Here is a 14668-nt window from a genome sequence, read left to right on the forward strand (position 1 = left end):
TGATCTCCAGCAGCCTCGGTGACTACTTGCTGTACACTCAAACTCCCAAATTTCCATCTGCCCGGAAGTCTTGAGCCCTCTCCTGGAACACTCAGAGAAGTAGTAAGGTTCATTGAGCCTTAAAAGAGATAAAAGTGCAGTTTATCATTTTAACTGGAGTGAACAATCTCTTCAATTCAAACAGGGCACTGAGCTGGATTATAGTAAAAATAAAGCAAGTTTATTAACATAGGTTAAGTGATACCAAATAGAAGGGATTGAAGCTAGAATGGGTGAACAAATGAACAAAAGTAAAAATACACTTTCTAATGACTAAGACCTAACTTAACATGGCTGACCAGATGCTCTGGCCAGGACCCAACACAGGGACCACAAAGCTCTAGGTTTCTTTGTCTCCTCAGGTGTCAGATAAAGATGGAGTCTCTCTTTGACCCTTATGTTCCAAAGGAATTGTCTTTGTCCTAAAAGTCAGGAAGGTCTCCTGGTGAATCAGTCTCCTGTGTCTCTCTGGGATGCAGGAACCATGTTCATTCTCTTTCTCTCGAGTACAGTTTCAGGATAACCCCTGCTCATTTAGCTTGATGGCTTTGTTTTTGCTAATATATGAACTGAGGTCAACCCACATTCCTTTGTTTATGACAAACCTGTTTATTACTTTTACCTGGGTTAGGCCGTCTGGTTTTAAAGATGTTCTACTAACATTACACAGAGACCATTCATAACTTTACATATGATGTGGTTACATTCATTTTATAATGATATTACTGACCAGTGTGTTATTAGTTTTCAAATGATACCTCACAGGGCATATTCTGTATAAATATCCTTGCTGTAGTGTGTAGTATGTGAATACACGGGGACCTAGGTTCACAGTGGGGAAGAAAAACGACACATGAAGCGCGGCAATGACAAAGTTTCACATCCCAGGTGTGGTTCAGGTTTAGCCAAAGCCGGTGGAGGTGATGATGTCTTCTGGTTTCCCCTCTCTGGCCCAGCCTGGTCAGGCCATCTTTCAGGATCAGAATGACAGAGGCCCAGCAGTGTTAAAGAAGATCCCAGTGTCCCACGAGATGGTGCAGGTGGCAGCCATGATGTTGAAACTTGCTGCAGTGGTTGCTGGCAGACAACTTCTTCTTCTTCATTCCCCCACCCACCCCCAAGACTTTTCTTTTGAGATCCCAAAAGGGAGAAAGACTAATTCAATCTTTTTGTCTCCCATTTGCACATTTTCCCACCAACATTTATTGCGATGGGCTATTGTGTCATTTTATAAACTTTCAGTCACTTCTCATAGTTGAGCTAATAATTAGGGTAAATCTGTAGGCCCAATTATCAAAACACTCCTTACTTAGGATACATTGCAAAGTCCAATCTAGCAGCTAGGTAGCACTCTGCAACTTTCAGTTGCTCAGTTCTGATGTATCACATGACACTTACTCAGTTATCCTATGTCCATAGACCTTTGTCAGGCAGAGTACGTGCATCAATAAATGCACAAGCAACAGCTCATCTTATATGAAAATATTATGTCAATGTTTTACACACAAATTAAAGTCCCCAGTATTGCAAATGCTGTATAAATTATTCCATTCTAACCCTCTGTTTTCAGTCACTAATAACTTTCTAAAACTCACCATTCAAACTAAAATTTTCATGGTTTGGTCATGGGCTGAATGGGAATTCTTACTTTTCTTTAAGTTGATGGGGAAATGATCCAGCCATTTTGGAGTAAAAGCAAAGTGGAAGGAGTAAAAAACAAACAAACACCTGCTCCATTCAACACATTTTTTTTGCAAATCTTTATATGAACAGCTAAAATGTCTACGGGTAGCCCAATGCTGCAAATGCTTTGTTAAATAAGGTTAGACTTAAGCATATGCTTAATGTTAAGTATGTCCTTAAGATGCTTTGCTGAAACTGGGCCTTAGAGTTCATGAAAAGTAAAAGACAGACTGGACTGTCAAATGAAATCCTCTCTTGAGACACAGAACAAGTTCAAGACAAACACCTGCAATGTGCACTTCCCTTCATCTCCCTATCAAAGCGCCTCAAATTTATATCCCCTCAGATTTCACTTTATTGGATGAAAAGGCTATTTTTACACTGGAACCATTACAATACCAATTTCTGAATAGTTTCAACAAAGAAGCCATTTTCCTTCAAATAATTAAACATGAATATACAACAAGCTATGAAATGTCATTTGTAAAAGGTAAGTAAGCTTTCACAAAATGCTTTCTTTGAAACACATAGGGGTACCAAATTAGTTGAATGCAGCTTGAGTTAAACTGCTTTGTTTCCTCAAAGCTCCTGCAAACTTACAAGATCCTACAAGATCTGAAAGGCTACATTTTAATTTCTAAAATAACTAAATTGTAGGGGAAAATCTTATATATTTAATCTGAAAAAGGTTATTTTGGCCTAATATTACACATAATAAAAACATAACATTTTTTTTACCTTTAATTGTATTCAGACCTATAAAATGTTTGGGGTCCCATTATATCACCCTTGCTAACATTGAGAACTAATCAGTGGGATGATTTGTGAAGTAAAGTGCTATAAGATCAGAGTTAGGGCATCTTAATCTGGACCTTAATGATTTACATAACAGTGTATACAAAAGAAAGGAAACCATGCAGACCACACATGACCAGACAACTATTATGGCAGCTGCTTTGATAGTGTTTGTAAACAATAAGACTTTTTTCTTTTAGATGTCTCTCTGATTATTTTTTACACGCTGCTTGTTGCAGCTTCACGTAACCTGTTAACATGCCAGTTGCATTATTCTGTACATTTTCCAGTATGGGTCTGAACCACAAAGTTCCAGATCCAAATTTCCCAAAGTTTTAGAAGTGTTCAGATCCAAGGTTTGGGATTGGCTTATCACAAAGGTAGATAGGGGGCCACTCATAACATTTCTATCCAAATGTAAGGGGACTGTTGCCCCCTTATTAACATTCAGTGGGGGTGTTTTAGTTGCTAGCTCCCAGTACTCAAAGGGGAAGGGTCCATGGGGATTCAGGACCCTGAGACTGCCAGTCCCCAGGAACAATATGGAGAGGCCAATGCTCCAGGTCAGGCTGAATGACAGGGCGGGCAGGCTAATCAGGGAGTCAGGAGGCCAGGGAGGTCCCGTCCTCCGTGTGAGCTGGATTTGCCTGGGTCAGTCAGAGTGCGGCCGAGCTAAGGAGAAAGCAGGGGCCCAAGCTGAGCTGGGGAGCAGAGCTGTGCCAGATCCAGAGGGACCAGAAAAACAGCCCAGAGAGAGCAGACCCTGTCCTGAGAGCAGAGCTGCAGCCCCACAGCCAGAGGCACAGTCCAGAGAGAGCAGACTTGCCCTGGGAGCAGAGCTGCAGCAACCAGAGCCAGAGGGGCCAGAAAAGCAGCCCAGGAAGCAGGTCAGTGCTGGGAGCAGAGTCACAGAAGCAGCCTGCAGAGCAGACCTGTCCTGGGAGAAGAGCTGCAGCAACCAGAGCCAGAGGGGCCAGAGAAGCAGCCCAGGGAGCTGGAGGCAGAGCAGCAGCCGTGCTGCGGTAGAATGGAGCTGTAGCTAAGACAGAGTCGAGCTGGAGCTGGAGCTGGGGTTGCAGCAGTCCGGAGCCGGGTGTCGTGAGCAGCTGTGGAGAGCTAGGGGGGACCCTGGGAAGTGGGCCCAACACAGGGAGACACCTCAGCCAGGAGGCTCTGCAGGCCAGACTTGAAGGGGGACTGGTAACCCTGACAGGGCAGGGACAACGCTGGGAAGAAGGGCCCTGCTACCTAGAGCCTGTGGCCACCACCAGAGCAAGTGTCCAACCCGCAGCATCCCTGCAGCACAGCCAGGGCCTGAGAAGAAGGCCTGGGACTTACACGGAACAGACTGTGAACTGCCCTGACATTCCAGAAACACTGTTTGTGATGTTCCCTGCCACAGAGCGAGTTGATGTGTTTCCTTTAGCCTTTCCCATTTTTCCTTATTCTTTTTAAAATTAATTGTTGATTAAATAACTTGCATTTGCTTCAAATTGTATGTAATAATCAGTGGGTCAGAGAAGTGCCCAGTGCAGAGAGAGTACCCCGGAGTGGGGACACCCTAGCCCCTGTCCTAGGTGACTGCAGCAGGGTTGGGGATCGAGCCCCCCAGGAATCCTGGGCCCAGCCTTGTCGAGATTATGAGGACTCTGCCAGACAGGAGAGTGGAAGGGGAGTCCTCAAGGGCAGGGAGGCCACTGGGTAAAGGAAGTGGGAGCGAGGACTCAGATCCTTTCGCTAGCCCAGTTCACAGGGGTAGTGCAATTCCCCACAATAGCGGGACTATTCCCCCGCTTACATAAATCCAACTTTTCCAAAGACTGGGAGTGTCAGGATCCAGGGTTTCAGTTTAGGTACATCTGTAATATGAAGAATAAAAGCAGACTCCATGATATGCTGTTGTAATGAGATATGCCGTTGGAACTTCAAGGGTTCCAGAAAACTACTGGACTACAGAACTATAATGTACCTCAGGCATGTGACACTTATACCTAAGAATCAATTTATACCACATTATAGGTGCTGCCTTTCCAAGATTCGACACAGTTTACTGATTAGTAATGTCAGCTTCTTTACTGCAGAGATTATGTAACGAAAATCCACACTGCATCTTACTTATGTTCCTTTGTGTTCACTATGACCCTGAGTCAGCAAAGTAATTAGGCCTCAAATTTAGCAAAGCACTTAACTAAGCATGTGTTCATGACCCATTGTAATCGATGGAACAACTCCTGCTAGAAGTTACACATGTGCTTGAGGACCTTGCCGAGTCACAGCCTACTAAAACATTAAAAAAATGAAAGCAAATGAAAAAAACAGCCTGTTACAGTGTTGCCATTTTGTTAAATTAGTGTATATAACAAATCCATTACAGTGCTTGTTACTTCATAGTTCTATGTGCTCGGTTCTCTACAGAGCAAAAAATCTCTGTGAATAGTTAGTGTTTCCTGAAGAAGTGACCTACAGTGCTAGTTCATGTGGATTTGCAAAAATATTAGTAAACAACACAATTGTAATGTGAAAAACAGAGTATGTGAGCCGAGGAAATGACTTGATCCTGCAAAATGTAAGCACCTGCTAACTTTACTTATGGGAGTAGTGTGCATTGAGGTCTGCTAGGGCCTGCTCCTGAGAATCAGTGAGCACCCACAACTCCCAGGGACTTCAATAAGATGTGAGCATGTTCAGCACCTCTCAAGAGGCATTAAATGCCTTTCAAGACTGAGCCCCTTGTGTGTGTTTCCAAGATTTGCAAAATGATGACTGTAGGCTGTTTTCAGTCCACTTTTAATTAACTTATTATGCACTAATACACAATCATAGGAATGTAGGGCTGGAAGGGACCTTGAGATGTCATCTAGCCCAACCCCTGTGTGGAAACAGAACCAAGTAAACCTAGATCATCCCTGACAGATGTTTGTTCAACCTGTTCTTAAAAACCTCCTATAATAAGGATTCCACAACCTCTGTCGGAAGCCTGTTCCAGAGCTTAGCTTCCCTTATATTAAACAATGTTGTAAATGTAAAGGAAATTAAAATATAAATACATTAAATTCCAAAGTTGCCCAGATATTGTCTGGAGAATTGGGCTTCAAGTGTCTTGATTTTCTGACCCAATGTCCATCTCACTCCTGGGACAATAAGAAAAGCTTATGAAAGCAAGTTTTATATGCAGAAACATGACAAGGTGAAGCATGCAATTATGAAGACAATGGAGATGATTAATAAATAACACAAATGTTCTTATGCTGTTACAAAAGTGAAATTGTTAGCTGTCTGAAGAAACAATGATCCTATTGGAAAGATTGTAACTCCCTTTTGATCACTATCTATCTATCTATCCATCCATCCATCCATCCCTTCCATCCTTTACATTATCTCTCTCTATGTATCCCCAGGTGGAGAACACAGCTGAAGTCTGGATTTCATGTTATGGTATTACAAGTAGAAGAAATTTACACAACTACAGGTGGAAAAATTAATGTCAGTGTGCAGATCCCATTTTAGGAGAGGAAAGGAGGCATCAGAATGTGCAATATTTTAGTAATGTCAACCAATCATTATAGAGACAATGTATTCTATTATTACAGAAGTGACACAGATTTAGGATTTATTATTTTGCCGTTTGAAGCTACCTGGTCTTTATTACCTCGCACTTGTTTAGCAGCCCAGTTTCTTGCAGCCTCGACCAGATGCTTTGTATTCTTCCAGCATGCTCGGGATGGTTGGCATAGTTGCCACACATGCATTGGTGCTTCAGCATTAGACTGTCATAGACAACACCTTCAGCATAAAGACAATACAACAAGAAAATAGAAGTAAAACTGAAATACAAGTTATATTATTCTATACATAGTGCTTCCATCATGAACAGATTTTATTTAATACCCAAATTGACCAAAACCAAATTCCCAGATCTGAACATCCCTTAACTTTGGGCATATCAAAATATGGATCCCAAATGTGCATATTAATTATTATGACAGTACCTAGGGTCCCCAGTCATGGACCACGCTCCCATTGTGCTAGACACTGTACACACACAGAATATCTTGTCGAGCATAGAAGAGAAAAGTAGAATCACTGAGAAATAATGCTACCAGACCACGTAATCTGCAAAGAATTATATTGAAAAGTACCTTGTGAACAGTTTTGAATAAGTAGCATAATTCAATTGAATTAATGAATCATTTATTTACAGTTTATTCAACTAATATTTTTTGTTGCATGGGAAGGGCATATATTTATTGCAGATTATGGGGAAATCACTCACACAGCTCCTGAAAGTTTGATTCAATGTGTTGAACATAATAGAAAATAAAATGTAGATTTTAAACATGCTGCGTATGACATTTAAGTGAGTGGTACAAACACAGCAGCTGGAGCCAAAACCCTTCTTTCATCAAAGAAAAGAGTTATACCCTGCATGAATTTATGACCAAATTTTGCTGTCAGGTCCAAATGCAAGGCTCCCTTTGAATTTGGTTTACTCATACATCCAAGGCCAGAACAATTTAGTACCAAACAACTCTCAGTGTCATGTCAATTTTAGTTGTATCTTGGGAGCAAGAAGCTTTTAGGGTATTTTGGTCATTGGGCTCAGTGCTAGTCTTTCATTTCAAGGCATGATTTAAAACCAAGTCTAAGCCCTGGTCTACACTAGGACTTTAGGTCAAATTTAGCAGCGTTAAATCGATGTAAACCTGCACCCGTCCACACGATGAAGCCCTTTATTTCGACTTAAAGGGCTCTTAAAATCGATTTCCTTACTCCACCCCTGACAAGTGGATTAGCGCTTAAATCGGTCTTGCCGGCTCAAATTTGGGGTACTGTGGACACAATTCGATGGTATTGGCCTCCGGGAGCTATCCCAGAGTGCTCCATTGTGACCGCTCTGGACAGCACTCTCAACTCAGATGCACTGCCCAGGTAGACAGGAAAAGAACCGCGAACTTTTGAATCTCATTTCCTGTTTGGGCAGCGTGGCAAGCTGCAGGTGACCATGCAGAGCTCATCAGCAGAGGTGACAATGATGGAGTCCCAGAATCGCAAAAGAGCTCCAGCATGGACTGAACGGGAGGTACGGGATCTGATCGCTGTATGGGGAGAGGAATCCGTGCTATCAGAACTCCGTTCCAGTTTTCGAAATGCCAAAACCTTTGTCAAAATCTCCCAGGGCATGAAGGACAGAGGCCATAACAGGGATCCGAAGCAGTGCCACGTGAAACTTAAGGAGCTGAGGCAAGCCTACCAGAAAACCAGAGGGGCGAACGGCCGCTCCGGGTCAGAGCCCCAAACATGCCGCTTCTATGATGAGCTGCATGCCATTTTAGGGAGTTCAGCCACCACTACCTCAGCCATGTTGTTTGACTCCTTCAATGGAGATGGAGGCAACACGGAAGCAGGTTTTGGGGATGAAGAAGATGATGACGATGATGATGAGGTTGTAAATAGCTCACAGCAAGCAAGCAGAGAAACTGGTTTTCCCGACAGCCAGGAACTGTTTCTCACCCTGGACCTGGAGCCAGTACCCCCCAAACCCACCCAAGGCTGCCTCCTGGACCTGGCAGGCGGAGAAGGGACCTCCGGTGAGTGTACCTTTTAAAATACTATACATGGTTTAAAAGCAAGCATGTGAAAGGATTACTTTGCCCTGGCATTTGCGGCTCTCCTGGATGTACTCCCAAAGCCTTTGCAAAAGGTTTCTGGGGAGGGCAGCCTTATTGCGTCCTTCATGGTAGGACACTTTACCACTCCAGGCCAGTAACACGTACTCGGGAATCATTGTACAACAAAGCATTGCAGTGTATGTTTGCTGGCGTTCAAACAACATCCGTTCTTTATCTCTCTGTGTTATCCTCAGGAGAGTGAGATATCATTCATGGTCTCCTGGTTGAAATAGGGTGCTTTTCTTCAGGGGACATTCAGAGGAGCCCAATCCTGCTGAGCTGTTTGCCTACGGCTGAACAGAAATGTTCCCCACTGTTAGCCATGGGGAGGGGGGTGGGTTGAGGGGGTAGCCACGCGGTGGGGGGAGGCAAAATGCGACCTTGTAACAAAAGCACATGTGCTATGTATGTAATGTTAACAGCAAGGTTTACCCTGAAAGAGTGTAGCCACTATTTTATAAAATGTGTCTTTTTAAATACCGCTGTCCCTTTTTTTTTCTCCACCAGCTGCATGTGTTTCAATGATCACAGGATCTTCTCCTTCCCAGAGGCTAGTGAAGATTACAAAGGAAAAAAACGCACTCGTGATGAAATGTTCTCTGAGCTCATTCTGTCCTCCCGCACTGACAGAGCACAGACGAATGCGTGGAGCCAAATAATGTCAGAGTGCAGGAAAGCACAAAATGACCGGGAGGAGAGGTGGCGGGCTGAAGAGAGTAAGTGGCGGGCTGAAGACAGGGCTGAAGCTCAAATGTGGCGGCAGCGTGATGAGAGGAGGCAGGATTCAATGCTGAGGCTGCTGGAGGATCAAACCAATATGCTCCAGTGTACGGTTGAGCCGCAGCAAAGGCAGCTGGAGCACAGACTGCCACTACAGCCCCTGTGTAACCAACCGCCCTCCTCCCCAAGTTCCATAACCTCCACACCCAGATGCCCAAGAACGCGGTGAGGGGGCCACCAGCCAACCAGCCACTCTGCCACAGAGGATTGCCCAAAAAAAAGAAGGCTGTCATTCAATAAATTTTAAAGTTGTAAACTTTTAAAGTGCTGTGTGGCATTTTCCTTCCCTCCTCCACCACCCCTCCTGGGCTACCTTGGTACTCATCCCCCTATTTGCGTGCTGAATGAATAAAGAATGCATGAATATGAAGCAACAATGACTTTATTGCCTCTGCAAGTGGTGATCAAAGGGAGGAGGGGAGGGCGGTTAGCTTACAGGGAAGTAGAGTGAACCAAGGGGCGGGGAGAAACAAAGAGAACTTTCACACCGTAGCCTGGCCAGTCATGAAACTGGTTTTCAAAGCTTCTCTGATGTGTACTGCGCCCTCCTGTGCTCTTCTAACCGCCCTGGTGTCTGGCTGCGCATAACCAGCAGCCAGGTGATTTGCCTCAACTCCCACCCCGCCATAAACGTCTCCCCCTTGCTCTCACAGATATTGTGGAGCACACAGCAAGCAGTAATAACAGTGGGAATATTGGTTTCGCTGAGGTCTAAGCGAGTCAGTAAACTGCGCCAGCGCACCTTTAAACGTCTAAATGCACATTCTACCACCATTCTGCACTTGCTCAGCCTGTAGTTGAACAGCTCCTGACTACTGTCCAGGCTGCCTGTGTACGGCTTCACGAGCCATGGCATTAAGGGGTAGGCTGGGTCCCCAAGGATAACTATAGGCATTTCAACATCCCCAACAGTTATTTTCTGGACTGGGAATAAAGTCCCTTCCTGCAGCTTTTGAAACAGACCAGAGTTCCTGAAGATGCGAGCGTCATGTACCTTTCCCGGCCATCCCACGTTGATGTTGGTGAAACGTCCCTTGCGATCCACCAGAGCTTGCAGCACTATTGAAAAGTACCCCTTGCGGTTTATGTACTCGCCGGCTTGGTGCTCCGATGCCAAGATAGGGATATGGGTTCCGTCTATGGCCCCACCACAGTTAGGGAATCCCATTGCAGCAAAGCCATCCACTATGACCTGCACATTTCCCAGGGTCACTACCCTTGATATCAGCAGATCTTTAATTGCATGGGCTCCTTGCATCACAGCAGCCCCCATAGTAGATTTGCCCACTCCAAATTGATTCCCAACTGACCGGTAGCTGTCTGGCGTTGCAAGCTTCCACAGGGCTATCGCCACTCGCTTCTCAACTGTGAGGGCTGCTCTCATCTTGGTATTCATGCGCTTCAGGGCAGGGGAAAGCAAGTCACACAGTTTCATGAAAGTGCCCTTACGCATGCGAAAGTTTCGCAGCCACTGGGAATCATCCCAGACCTGCAACACTATGCGGTCCCACCAGTCTGTGCTTGTTTTCTGAGCCCAGAATCGGTGTTCCACAGCATGAACCTGCCCCATTAGCACCATGATGCATGCATTGGCAGGGCCCATGCTTTCAGAGAAATCTGTGTACATGTCCTGATCACTCACGCGACCGCGCTGACGTCGCCTACTCGCCCGGTATCGCTCTGCCAGGTTCTGGTGCTGCATATACTGCTGGATAATGCGTGGGTGTTTAATGTGCTCCTAATTGCCAAAGTGAGCTGAGTGGCCTCCATGCTTGCCTTGGTATGGTGTCCGCACAGAAAAAAGGCGCGGAACGATTGTCTGCCATTGCTCTGACGGAGGGAGGGGCGACTGACGACACGGCTTACAGGGTTGGCTTCAGGGAGCTAAAATCAACAAAGGGGTGTCTTTACATCAAGGAGTATTTCAGGCAGGACTTCATGGAGGGTTCCAATAAGAAATGGTGCACCTAAGTTATTTTTCTTATTGGAACAAGAAGGTTAGCCTGGCCTTTGATTGATACATGGCTAGATTTACCTTGCTGCACCTTTTCTGTGAGTGACTGCAGTGTGACCTAGAGGAATGAGTCCGCTAGACAGGGGCGGGGGGGAAGCAAATGAATACAAAACAAATCTGGTCTATTTCTTGTTTTGATCCACTCCATCTATCTTTTACATCTTTGGCTGGCAGCAGACGGTGCAGAAGGACTGCATGCCATCCACATCTCATGGCTGCTCGGCAGAAGATGGTACAGTACGACTGCTAGCCATCCTCATCTCTTGCCTGCCTGGCAGAAGATGGTACAATATGACTGCTAGCAATCCGTATCGCCTGCCTGCTCACCATAAGACGGTTCAATAGGACGGACTGCAGGACTAAAGAGAATGACCTGGTCAAGTCACTCCAAATTTAGTCCCTGCGCCCATGTCTGCCCAGGCGCTCCCGGCCGACGTGGCCAGGAGCACCTCGGACACGACGATGACGGCTACCAGTCCTTTTGCACCATCTGCTGCCAGAAGGCAATGGGTTGCTGCTACTGTGTAGCAATGCCGTACCGCGTCTGCCAGCATCCAGGAGACATACGGTAACGGTTAGCTGAGCGGGCTCCATGCTTGCCGTGGTATGGTGTCTGCAAAGGTAACTCAGGAAAAAAGATGCGAAATGATTGTCTGCCCTTGTTTTCATGGAGGGAGGAAGGGAACGGGGGCCCGATGATATGTACCCAGAACCACCCATGGCAATGTTTTAGCCCCATCAGGCATTGGGATCTCAACCCAAAATTCCAATGGGCAGTGGAGACTGCGGGAACTGTGGGATAGCTACCCACAGTGCAACGCTCCGGAAGTCGACCCTAGCCTCAGTACTGTGGAAGCACTCCGCCGAGATAATGTACTTAATGTACTTAGAGCATTTTCTGTGGGGACACACACACTCGAATATATAAAACTGATTTCTAAAAAACTGACTTCTATAAATTTGACCTAATTTCGTAGTGTAGACAAAGACACTGACAAGTCATTTTTATTTATTTATTTTAACTCTGGTGTTTGTATTTCCCTCAGAAATGACTGAAATAAAAAATATGTTCCTAACCACTTTGGATCTTTTTCATTTGGAAAAACTTTGGATTTTTTCCCCCTTGCATTTGGATGGGACTGAAATTAACAACTTCGGTAAATTACACAATTCAACGCTTAAAACATCCCTCTTATGCACCAACATCAGGGGAGGGATAGATAGGTGGTTTGAGCATTGGCCTGGTAAACCCAGGGTTGTGAGTTCAATCCTTGAGGGGGCTATTTAGGGATCTGAGACAAAAATTGGGGATGGGTCCTGCTTTGAGCAGGGGGTTGGACTAGATGACCTCCTGAAGTCCCTTCCAAACCCTGATATTCTGTGATCACTGAGGATGCCAATACATTTCTGGTAAAATTGTATTAGCCTGCTGTTTCTGAACAGTCAGCCAGGGAGGAAAATATAAAATTAAAGTTCAGATTCAACAAAGCACTCAAACACATCATTCAGCACATGTGTAAATTAAGCACAAGCTTAAGTGGTTTGCTGAATCGGGGCCTGTTTGCACTATGGGCAATGCAAAGTTAAGGTTCTATTTAAAAGGTAGAGCATTCCAAATTATGGTGCTTCTGATACCTTAATTCTTCTGTATTACCAATCCTGTGCACTTTAAACCTGATCCTGTGCTGGAAGATCTTCTATTCACTTCAGTGGGTATGAATGTAGGATTGCACTACAAAATGATAATACGCTAGTAAAGTTTACATATAACAGGAGCAAGAAAAACGACCTATATGCAACATAGCAAAGTTCATGCTGATTGAGCATCCTTGATCTAACAAACTTAAAAGTGCGTTAATGCTAACTTTTTGTATTGACTTACCTGGTTTGTTTTCTTTTAAAGGAAAAAAAAGGAAAAAACAAGATCTGGAGGTAATCATCTAATATGGCTTAAAAGCTCTGCTGGCATTGCCGATACAGTTTAGAATTTCCTTTCTCTACAACTATTTGCATTTCACAGTTAACAAGCTTTCCTGCTTCATCATCGGGGCTTATAAATTCTCAGAACCAACAAATGCACACTCATGTAGTTGCATACTCACATGCTATGCATCTCTCTTCTGTGCCCATATAGCTTTATTTTTTATGCTCAGTGTACAGCTTTCCAGTGGGCATTACTTGGTTAAAAATAAAGCACAATTTTTTTCAGACTAACTAACACCATATGTCTCTGGTAAGTACTATGGCCAGATTTTCAAAAGGTATTTAGACACCTAAAGATGCAAGTAGGTACCTAATGAGATTTTCAAAAATCACCGAAGCAAGTTAGGTGCCTAAGTCCCATTGATTTCAGTGGTTCTGCTCACAGTGCCTAAAGTTAAGCATCTGCAAAGTCTTTACAGGATCAGGGCATATAAAACGTATCCCTCCCTCCCCCTGGGATTTGTCCTGATTATGCTAGTTCCCAAGAGGGTCTCCCAGAGTAACCCCAATTCTAATCAACAGAAATAAAAATACTATTAAAATAAATTAAAAGGTGCTGTGTAATAGTAACTTTTTTGGAAATGATATAGACATATGTGGCTTTGACAATTTTGAGGCTATTGGTTGATGATGCCTAGCAATGCAGATAACTATGCAAACATTACATTTTTAGAGGTGGCAATAATGTTCCATTAGCATGTTCTCTAATACAGAGTAAAACAAAAATATAATTTTTATGGTAATTGAGTTATTTTCTCCAAATCAAAAAATCAGTTCAGTTTGGATGAGGTAATGGGTCACTCCTATAATTTTACGATGGAAACATCCACCCCAAAATTTTAAATGGTAAGATATTCACACCACCAAGTGCATAATTTTCTTCTAAATAGGATTATTTGGTTTAAAAAGAGACTGAAATACACATTTTCATTTACTGAAAGCATCTAAATTGATTTAGGATGTGCAACTAATTCAGTGACACAAAGCACATGTGTTTGGTACAATACCACAATGCAGCAGCAGCGCTCACTGCTAAAAATAGCCTGTAGGATTTCCCCAACAGGATTCAGCCAACAATCTCCCCACCCCCACAGAGGAAGAGACAACTGTTTTCAATTGCAGGCTGCTGTGGATCATTAGCAAAAGACGGTTACTCTGTCTTTCTAGAAGAAATGCCTTGGGCCAGATTCTGATCTCATATGTCTTTGTGTAAATCCACTGAGGCCAGTAGAGTTATTCAGGATTTACACCAATGTAACTGAAGTTAGCATCTGGCCCTTGGTGACGGAATGGAATGGTGACCTCACTCAACCATGCAATGAAAGATAAGGGACCAAAGAAATCTATCTTTCATTTGTGTCAGAAAAGGTGAGTTGCTCCTAGTCAGGATTGCATAAATCTCATTCTATTCCAAAATTCCTTATCTGGAAGAACTTTTTTAATACCATTTGAAACAATGGGGGGACACCTAAATTGTGGCTAACAAATATCTTGATAACAATGTTTTCTATGAAGCTACAGCCATAAAAAGTCATTGAGAACAATAATACCTTCAGCAAAGCTCAAGAGAAGGGGTTCTAATAAATTAAACAGCATAACAATCTAAAATAAAAAATGTCAGAAGTCTGATATAAACTGACCAAATGAATATACATCAGACAATGCCATCATTCTCCATCTTTAGCTCACAGTCGTGTGCCTAAAT

At 43.8% G+C, this 14668-nt stretch overlaps 1 protein-coding gene across 1 annotated transcript in view; it reads right to left on the reverse strand.

The window, feature by feature from the left end:
• Window positions 1-14668, reverse strand: part of HDAC9 (histone deacetylase 9) — a 547732-nt gene that overhangs the window by 155511 nt on the left and 377553 nt on the right. Inside the window, exon 14 of the mRNA XM_077811396.1 lies at window positions 6167-6300. Coding sequence (XP_077667522.1) covers window positions 6167-6300 — 134 coding nt within the window. The remainder of the gene's footprint in view (window positions 1-6166; window positions 6301-14668) is intronic.

Source organism: Eretmochelys imbricata, chromosome 2, assembly GCF_965152235.1.
Source record: "Eretmochelys imbricata isolate rEreImb1 chromosome 2, rEreImb1.hap1, whole genome shotgun sequence".
NCBI lineage: Eukaryota > Metazoa > Chordata > Testudines > Cheloniidae > Eretmochelys > Eretmochelys imbricata.